Source organism: Antrostomus carolinensis, unplaced genomic scaffold (assembly GCF_000700745.2).
Source record: "Antrostomus carolinensis isolate BGI_N321 unplaced genomic scaffold, ASM70074v2 scaffold7835, whole genome shotgun sequence".
Taxonomy (NCBI): Eukaryota; Metazoa; Chordata; class Aves; order Caprimulgiformes; family Caprimulgidae; genus Antrostomus; species Antrostomus carolinensis.
Genome location: NW_010315645.1, coordinates 9099 through 18894, shown reverse-complemented (window position 1 = coordinate 18894; position 9796 = coordinate 9099). Strand labels below are relative to the sequence as shown.

General features: G+C 40.6%; 1 protein-coding gene across 1 annotated transcript; it reads left to right on the top strand.

Annotated features, from left to right (window-relative positions):
* The first annotated feature begins 1973 nt into the window (after positions 1 to 1973).
* Positions 1974 to 9796, top strand: GCNA (germ cell nuclear acidic peptidase). The gene is made up of 8 exons (XM_029084961.1): positions 1974 to 2014; positions 2380 to 2453; positions 3427 to 3504; positions 4784 to 4955; positions 6019 to 6163; positions 6983 to 7121; positions 8204 to 8408; positions 9544 to 9796. The coding sequence occupies exons 1-8, from the start codon at positions 1974 to 1976 to the stop codon at positions 9794 to 9796; spliced, it is 1107 nt and encodes a 368-aa protein (XP_028940794.1).

The window sequence follows — 9796 nt, the reverse complement described above, 5'->3', positions numbered from 1 at the left end:
ATATTGAACATATGTGGTTGTTAAAAAATTTAATATACAAGTTCTAATATTTCTGTTATAAATAATTTGAAACAGTTCAACTTATTTGAAATGTGATTCACTATAACAAATGTTCAGTGTTTTTTCAGTATACATTTGATAATTTGAAACAGTTCAACTTATTTGAAATGTTCAGTGTTTTTTCAGTATATATTTGGTTCTTCTTGTTCACGGCTATTTCAGACCAGTAGAGGTTAAGATCTATTTGCTGTTGACTTAAATGTTCTTGATACAATTCCACATTTCATTTTTACAGCCGTGCCCTGCACTTCTCTTCCAGCAGCGATGAAGAATTTGAAATGTGTAAGTAACAGCACACGCTAGTTTGCTTTCTGAAGGGGTATGAAAAGGATGTATTTTTATCTAGTTACAGTGAAGTAGTTTTTATGTGTGATTTTCTTCCATTGCTTCTGCTGCAAAGCACGTTTTCTGCTCGCAGTGCAGTGTTGGTTGCTATGTGCCACAGTGGATGTTCTTGAATCTTGTGGCTTAATCTTTGATGCTTTTTGCCTTGCATTATTTTTTCTTGTTGCCTCAGTTTTGTCTGTTCCCTGTCACTCACTTGCTTCCTTCTTAGTCTATGGAGCATTTTCTAAACATTTTCTCGAAGCAGTTGCTGTTCCATATGCATGTCTAAACTACTCAGAATTCCCTCTTAGGTGTCACAGCTTTTGCTGCACGTGTCTTTTCATAGTGGCTCAAGGTCTTGGTAAGATGGAACTAAATACTGAATTTTACATGGTAGCTTCTGCTGTGCATAACTTCCTATCTTTACATTTAGCCTGTACATACAAAACCTGGTAATGGTATTTTTCTTTTTGGTAATAGTCATTCTGTCATTTTGTGCTGGGGTAAGTTGAGTACACACTCTTGTTTTTCCTGTTGCAAGAGTTCTATTTAGCTCGTTCCTTAGATGAACTAATCATGGCTCTACCACATCTCAAGTGGGTTTCAGACTGGTAAGTAACTTAAAGGTTTTTAAATCTTGCAATATATTCCTCCTTACATATTCAACATTTGAACAGAGATGGTAGAAATGGTAAGGTAACAAGTTGTAGCTGCTTATTTTGCCTTTTGCATATCACTCTGCTGCTTTTAAACCAGGTTTCTCTTTACTTTAGAGTTCATGCTGTGCTCCGGTTCTGTGCCATGTCAATGGTCATGAGCATTGTCAAACCTTACTCCTTCTGTCTAGTTCAATTCAAATGTGCCATGTGTAATTCCTGCACTACCTCTGGGCTTTTAAATCCAATAAGTATTTCAATGCTGTCCATTCATTAGGTCATTGTTCACTTCCCTGTAATTTTTTAAACTTAGATTTTCAGCAGTCTGCTCTCTTTTTCTACTCTTTTCTTGCCTCCTTCATCCAGGAGGCTGTTGAGGCCAAAGTCATGTGTCAGCTCTGGCACGGAAGGTAGTCACCACGATATTCCTGGAGTGATTAAAATGCATTTATTTGAGAAGTAATATTGAATTGCTGTTCTGCAGTGGGGTATTATTGTTGCCATTTTGTTTGAACATTTCTTTTTGGAGTCACTTAGTGGAATAAGGATATGTACACCTCCTTGCAATAGGAAGACTGCTCCACAGTCACTGAAATGCTTGGAAAAAATACTGATAAATCCATTCAATTCAACTCCTGTTGATCTACATATATGAGCAGGCTATATCAGATACTGCAAGATATGTAACAGCACTTCTTTCTGGCTTTGTGCTGGGCAAGGATTGAATAATGAATGAAATTCTAGATAGCTGCTGTCAGCTTTGAGGCACTGGGAGTTGGAGTTGTATGTAAAGGATTCTTATGCTTGGGTTTTTTAAAGAGTTTAGACTGAATTTTTACTAGTTGCAAACTTTTCTCTTAAAAAATGCATAACAGAAGAAACAGAACCTTGTTCTTTTATTAATCTTTTATTGTTTCAGTTTTAGCTAGAATGAAGACTCCCAAATCTGTTTCTAAAAAGGCAGATGCAAGGTGGGTGCTGTAATTAATGTCTCTTCAATGGTTATCTATTAGTTTTCTGTATCAAATCTATTTGCAATACAGAAAAGTGATCAAAAGTTTGTGATTCATTCATTCATTCATATGTATTTGGTAGTGCAGACAGAACTGTTGTGTGTTCAATCTGTATGTTCAGGTCAAATGTAAAATGGGATGTTTGGGGGTGTACATGCTCTGTTACCATTCCTGTTAATCAACATCTTTGGTAACATTTGCTGTCAGCAACTGATAATGTTATATTGGGTGGGGTGTCTTTGTTTGCTTTTTTAGTAAGGCAGACTTACTCATGTTTTCCTTCTTGTACCTACCTCCTTTCACATTATTTTCTTGTTTTACAGTTTGAAGGACTTCATTGATGACTCAGATGATTTCTTCTTGGACTTTAAAGTGACAAAGAGCACAACAAAGAAGGGCAAGTAATTGTCCAACAGCAAATACGAAGCAGGAATTTTAAGGGGTAGAAATATAGCACTTATTGCTGAGCACATAATTTTTGGAGAGAACTTGTTAAACATAAGATCACTTTATCTCTTCTTTGAGGGTAACAGAGGAGAGGCTTTTCTGTTTCTTCTGGAGTAAGAGAGGAAAACACGGTCATGCTGTTATGACCAGTGTACACTTTGAAGCATTGCTGTAGGTCTGCAGATACTGTGAACTACTTGCTAGTATTTGGGTCAGTGAAAAGGGTGCTTTTGAGGTCTGTGTAAGATGATCACATCATCTTACATGCATGTAGCTCTTGTTACTGGGAAGCTTATGCCAGTGCTAGCTGCCTGTTCAGGATTGTTAGGCCTGATGGCTGGTGTAGACATATGTGGGGCTTAAGGTACTTTTTTTTAATACATCTTTTAGGCACTCTCCATTTAGTAAGATAGTAAATGAGCAGGGTGTTATAAAATGCAAAATTCTCTTTCTATTCTTTGTGTTTTCCTATCTTTCAAGGGATTTATTTTGTGTTAAGACAAAGGCAGGTCTTCTAAATGAAATTACCAAAACTTTGGGCTGTTTCTTTTGAATTGCAGCACAGAAAGATCTTCAGACTGTGAAGAAGTTGATGAGTTCTGGAAAGAAAAATACTTGCTGCCAAGAATTGGAGTATTCAGAGGCTTCAAGTGACACTGAAGATTCTGTCTTTGTAGAAAATTCATGGCATGACTCCCAAAAATGGGGAGTGAAAAACTTGAGAGAGAGTCGGACATGCACCAAACTCCCAACTTCACAAAATCTGAAAGACTCAATTTCCAGAGGCAGTCCAGACTTGCTTGTTAGGAGGACAGAAAGAAGCTGTGACAAGAGTACAGAAAATAAAGTGCCAACTGTGGGACTACGGCAAAGTAGGGATGTAGAATCAGATAGCTCAGATGATGAATTTGAATCTTTAATAGAACGGATAAAGAAACAAAGCACACCCAGAAAACCAGTCTTAGGCACAAGTAAAACTGTCTACCAGCCGAGCACAACAGGTAAGTGATTGTTCAAGCAGTTGTTCTGAGCAAACTCACAAGCTGCCTCTCGGTGGCAGTGGTGGTGCTGACTGCCTCGTTCTTTCATTTGTGTGGTGGGTGCTTTAGAATCCAACCCAGCATCTTGCAATTGAATTTGATGCAATCGGAAGCAATTCCTCTGAGCATTTGGAAAAGTGATTCTGCTAGTCTTGTGGCATCAAGATTTAAGTTTTTCACTGTTGCTTGTTTTTATAATTGTAGACTTTTTTTGTATTTTAAAGTTGTTCTGAAAACAAATTAAGTGGTGGTTTTGAATGATGTTAACTAACTTTAGCAGTTAATGTGAAGCTGTCATTTTGGGAAGGTGGACATTTTGAGCAGCTTAGACGCTGTTAATTTAGTATTTGGATTTATAACTTACTCTATTTAAAATACAGTTTATAAAGAGAATTTTATAGATCAGTAGCTCCTCTCCTTTGACTAACTGAAGTGAGCTCCAACTGAAAGATTGCAAAGGGAGAAAAGGGCTGTTGCTGAGTAAGAGCAGGTGAAAACAAAGTTCTTTCTAGAAGAGTAAGCACAGGGTGCCTTCCTCACTAACAAGAACTAGTTCAGGGCAAGGAGATCTATGGAAGAGGATGGCTGACAGCATAGAAATATGCTCTGGGATAGAGCAAATTCTGTTGTGTGTTGTTTTTCTTTTAATTGGAATACGTCAACATGGTCTAGAAAACATATTCTAGAAGTGAGCTGGCATCTACATTGGCTTCTCTGTGTATGGTTTGATAGTGAAAGGAGACAAGTGGCCCAAATAGGGAACAGTTAAAGAAAAGCCAGCAGAGAGAACATCAGCTGCAAACCTTGAAGCAGTCCTTGATTTCTGGTGCAAGGGTCAGTTATTTTAGCAATCTGTGCAGACATGGACTGGGGAAATTGTGTTCAAATGGTGTCTCTGCATTACTGCTCCCCATGTGCTGGAGATGTATTTTGAACTGGTGAAATGTCACAGAAATGCCCAAGAGAGGTCACAAAAGCTTTTTCCTCCACTTCCTCCTAGCTGCATGTTTGAAAGTTTGGAGTCTGCCACTCTGTTGAATGGCAATTTTTGTTGTATATTAGAGCAGATTACCTTTCCATCAGCTCTAAAATCCTTTGCATTGAATTGTGCACAGGATGAGCGTGTATGCTGAGGTGGAATATTTGACTTTTTTCACTGTTGTGTGTTACCTGGTCACTGATGTCTGTGCTCCTGATTCTTTGACAGTGTGTAATCCTGTGACTCTTTCTGTTGAACTAGAAAACATCAAGCCACCCTGTGAAAATGCCCAGCCTTTGAAAGGGGAAGGAGTCAAGACACCAAGGCCAAACTCCATTTCACTTCAAGAAACACCTTCCAGGACAATGACTTCTGCAAGAATTCCTGGGAATGAATTGGTCAGTTGCTCACAATCGGCAAAGACAGAGAAAAGGTAAGTGTTTCTCCATCTTTCCTACGTTCTAGGACCCTTATAGATGGACAGAGACATGCTAAGCATTTTGTCTAGGATGATGTTCTGATTTTTCTGGTACCTAGAAACTTCTGCTACCAATCCCACAGTTGTTAACGGTTAAGTAGCTGGAAATCAAAGCTTTCAGTCTCAGGTAAGATAGGGAGAATATAAACTAATCTCTGCTTAGAGGAACTGATGACAAATTAATCTGACAAATGGCAAATCTTTTTTGTAAATGTTAGCTCTTGCCTTGGCACAGCATACTTCTAACATGTGCTGGCCCTGCAGATTCTATCTATCCAGCTGCCTGCCTCTCAAAATTTATTAACTGATTCTATTAGTAATTCTTGCCTTGTAACAAGCTTGTCTTGATATTTTTGACCTGTATCCTTATAACTTGCAGAATTCGTGTTTCTTTTTCTATATGTGGATACAGCTTGAGCTTTTCAGAACATCTTTTTCAATAGCTGCCTTTATTCTGCCTTTAGCCATGTGATGTTTTCTCTAGTTATTTTATAATTGTATGTGCCAATACAAAACCTTTAAATGATGTCTTCAAAGTTGATACTTTGTCAGAATGGTGCAGTACTGGAGTTAGTCATCCTAGTGGAATATCTACCTCCCCTGAATGAATTCCTGAGGATTTCCAGGACATCTTTGGCTATGTTTCTGAAAATGTACCTTTTCTGTGGCTGATCATGTTAGGGCTGTTCATGTATTGATCAGGTTTTAGTATAATTGTGATTAACTGTGTCACAAAGATCTGAGCCACCCTCTTTTCCTACTTAGTAGTCCTCATAATCTGTTTTTGTGAATTAATGAAATAACTGCAGGACTACTGCAACAGCTCTGCCCCTTCATGCTCCTGAAAGGGGAAGAAGTGTGTGCCCCACTGGCCTCGTGAGGGCAAGCTAGTGACAAGAGTCAGGAGAGGTTTATGCCAGTGGCAGCATCCCAGAGATCTCTATTGGTTATAAAGTGGCCATTATTTTTCAACATGATATCTGTGCTTCAATAAACTGCTTTATGGCTTTTTTTGCAGGGTCAGGGTGTGCTCGGTCCCTGGTTGTCTCTTGCAAGAGCTCTCAAATCCAGCTTCCCACTATGTGAAGTATTTCAAGAAGAATAAAGAGGAGCTGGCAGAGAAGCTCTACCGTCTGTATAACAGAACCATCTTCGAGCAGAAGGTTGGCTTCAAAATGTAAACTACAATTCTAAAATGCTGGTTAATGTGTGGCTTCTCACTTTTTGATGTGATTGCTCTTTATCCTCTTCAGTTAGTAGAAGTTAAGCTTTATAGCAATGGATTATGTTTGAATTAGTTCAAGCAATTTCTTTGAAAGGGGTTTATCCCCACGGTGATGCAGCAGTTCTCAGCTTGGCTCGCTTTCCCAGCTGTAATGTTGTACCATCATTAAGTGAGCAGTCGAGATGGTGTCCAAGAGTCCTTGATGAGAGAAGCTGCTACATGAGGGGCCTTGAATCAGTTTCATCTTTGAAAAGGTGACTGGTGTTTATCTTCATGTATTTTCTAGTACCTGCATGGTCATCAACTCAGCAGCCTGGCAGTGTTTCTCTTGCTGCCTCTGTGGTAGTAAACCCCACCTCTGGCTCTCTGCTGCTGAAAGAAGCTCAAGGTTGTGTTGCCTTGTAAATGACTATCAGTTGGGAAGAGTACATTTTTAAAGAGCAAATTCTGTTTTACTCCTGACCTGTCCTTGTATTTCCTCTTTAGCAGCATATGTTTGCCACTGTTGGAGGCAGAATAGAGGAACTAAGGGACTTTTTGTCTCATCCTGCATTGTGAAACTCCCAGTGTTGGTCACAGAGGAACTGGTGATGGGAATAAGGAGCCATGGAGGGTGGGTTTGTACCTTAAGTGACAACAGTGTTAAGGGCACCAATAGAAACATTCTCTACTGGCTTTGCAGTAAATGTGAGGGGAAGCCAGAGGACAATAGGAGAGGTAGAAGAGGGCAGATTACATGTACTTTTTTGTTTTTCAGTTACCAGAGAAAATGGTAATAATCTGGAATAAGAAAATGAGAAAAACAGCAGGATATTGTGTAACTGGGCAGACAGAAGGTCCTGAAGCAAAGCGTTATGCTCGGATAGAACTTTCTGAGAAAGTCTGTGACTCTGCAGGTAGGTGAAACAAAAGATGTTGATTCTTCTTTGAGAAAGCAAGTTCTAGAGATTAATCTGAGGCCTGAGAGATCTGGAACTAGACTTTGCTTTGAAATTTCATATTACCTTGAATAAATAAATCCATTAATGGTAGTACTTGTCCTCACAACCCTTCTAGGAGGCTGGGGAAATTAATAAAATATGAGAACAGAGATATATTCATGCTAACTGCAGTACAGCTAGCCGCCTTGTTGGTAGTATTTAAAGCTGGAAGTCTGGCAGGCCAGTGCCAAATTAAGTTATGTGGTGGGTCCTGTAACTTATTTCTCCCTCATTCCCTCCCAATTTGGAGAAGTGAATGTTGCAGTGGGCCCTACAGTTTAAGGATGTGAAGGTCCTTGGATGTGTCCAGAGAAGGGCAACAAAGCTGGTGAAAGGGCTGGAAGGAATGTACAGGAAGAGGAGAGGGAGGTGCTAGTGTCTTCTCCCTGGTACCCATGTGTGGGAGTGGTTCAAAGCTGTGCCAGGAGAGGTCTAGACTGGACGTGAGGAAGCATTTATTTACCAAGAGGGTGGTCAAATGGAGATGGTAGTTAATGCCCCAAGCCTGTCATTGTTTGAGAGGCATTTGGACAATGCTCTTAATGACATGCTTTAATTTTGGCCAGACAGTTGGACTAGATGATCATTGTAGGTCCCTTCCAACTGAAATATTCTATTGTAGTTGTGGGGAAAATCCAGTGCTCCATTCTAGTCATTTCTGGATGAAAAATGTCAATGTTACAAAAGCAATCTGTGAATTTGATCTAAATAAGGTGTTTCAGATCTCATTAAAAAAACAAACAAACAATCAAAAAAACCCAAACAACTGGAAAACCCCACCCCAAACCAGTCAGATTAGATGTGCAGGGAAGTCACTTGAATGCAGAATTGGGGCTAATCACAAAACTGGAAATGCACTGAGTAAAACTTTGTTTTGGGGCATTTTGTCTTATCAAACCGTTGGTAATTCCAAGTGTCAAAGGTCTGAAGTAGTGACTAAGGATGAAAGTCTGTACTTCTCCTTACCTGACTGATCTCATTGTTTGCCTTACCTCAAGATCGCCTTCGAGACACGCTAATTCATGAGGCTTGCCATGCAGCCACCTGGCTGATCAATGGAGTTCGTGATGGACACGGGCGATTCTGGAGATTCTATGCCAATAAATCAGCTGTGATTCATCCAGAACTGCCAGTGGTAACACGATGCCATAGCTATGAGATTAATTACAAATTCATCTACGAGTGTGTTCTGTGCAAAGCTACGTGAGTAATGTTTTGATCCTGCATATGACTCTGTATTAACTTTTGTCTCTAACTTGGCAGTCTCCTGTGTCTAAAAATCATGAGTCTCTTAAACTGTGAAGCAATTGGGATACTCTGAGTTGTTACTTAACACCTCCTGAGCCCCCAGAACCTCACTCTGTGATACTGTGTGTTTGTTTCCAGGTAGTTTCAGTTCCAGTTCAGAGGCCAGGGTAGGCAGAAGTGCATTCCGAGTACCATTGGTGATGATGGAAGTATTTTGGGAAGCAGTATGAGATCAGAAAACGTGCCTCAGCTTTGAAGGACATGGCAGGGAAAGGTCAGGATCATATGTGCTACTTCCAGAAGCACTGTAAGGAAACAGTATTTCACATAGGAAAGAATCTTCCTGAAGTGTTTAATGTGACTGTGCAATGCATTAGTGGCATAGATGCAACAGAGCATTGAGAAGATTTGGTGATGGCTTTGAGGAGAAACTCCAAGGGGTAGTTGATACATGGGTTGTGGAGGTGTTTTGAATTGTTGTAGCACTTCATACTACTAGGCTGAGAGTAAAAGAGACAGAGGAAGGAACCAAGCTGAAAAGCCAGTGGAAAAAGTTCTAGGGTGGAGAAATGTGTAATACAAATCTGATCAATCCACTCTTCTAAAATGCTAGCTTAGAAATCTGACCCAAGGAGCCCGGCAGAAGAGAAAGGAGCCCTTTCCCACACGTACTGTCCACCACAGGTTTAGTCTGGAGAAGAGAAGGCTGAGAGGTGACCTCATCACTCTCTTCAACTACCTGAAGGGAGGTTATAGCCAGGTGGGGGTTGGTCTCTTCTCCCAGGCAACCAACAATAGGACAAGGGGGCATGGGCTCAAGCTCTGCCAGGGGAGGTTTAGGTTAGATGTTAGGAAGAAATTCTTTACAGAAAGGGTAATCAGGCACTGGAACGGCCTGCCCAGAGAGGTGGTGGATTCACCATCCCTGGAGGTTTTTAAAAAGAGATTGGACGTGGCCCTTAGTGCCATGATATAGTAATTGGAGTTGGATCAGGGGTTGGACTTGATGATCTTGGAGGTCTTTTCCAACCCAATCTATTCTATGATTCTATGATTCTATGAAATCCAAGTACTTCTCTTTGCATTTCAGGATCGGCCGTCATTCCAAGTCCCTGGACACAGAGCGCTTCGTGTGTGCGTTCTGCGGGGGGCGGCTGGTCCTGAGTCAGCCCGCTCGGAAGGGTGACACCCCTGCCAGGCCGCCTCTAACGCCCTTTGCAAAGTATGTGAAAGAAAACTACGGACTGGCTAAGAGAGAGCAGCGTGGGCAGAGTCACGCCGAAGTCATGCGGAAACTCAGTGCTGATTTTGCTTTGAAAACTAGGCTTCAAGATTCTCTCTAA

Coding starts and splice junctions, on each gene's coding strand:
- GCNA (XM_029084961.1), top strand. CDS start 1,974: ATGAAGACTCCCAAATCTGTTTCTAAAAAGGCAGATGCAAG. Junction 2,454..3,426: donor AAAGAGCACAACAAAGAAGG/GCAAGTAATTGT, acceptor AATCTTTAATAG/AACGGATAAAGAAACAAAGC. Junction 8,409..9,543: donor TGTGTTCTGTGCAAAGCTAC/GTGAGTAATGTT, acceptor TTTGCATTTCAG/GATCGGCCGTCATTCCAAGT.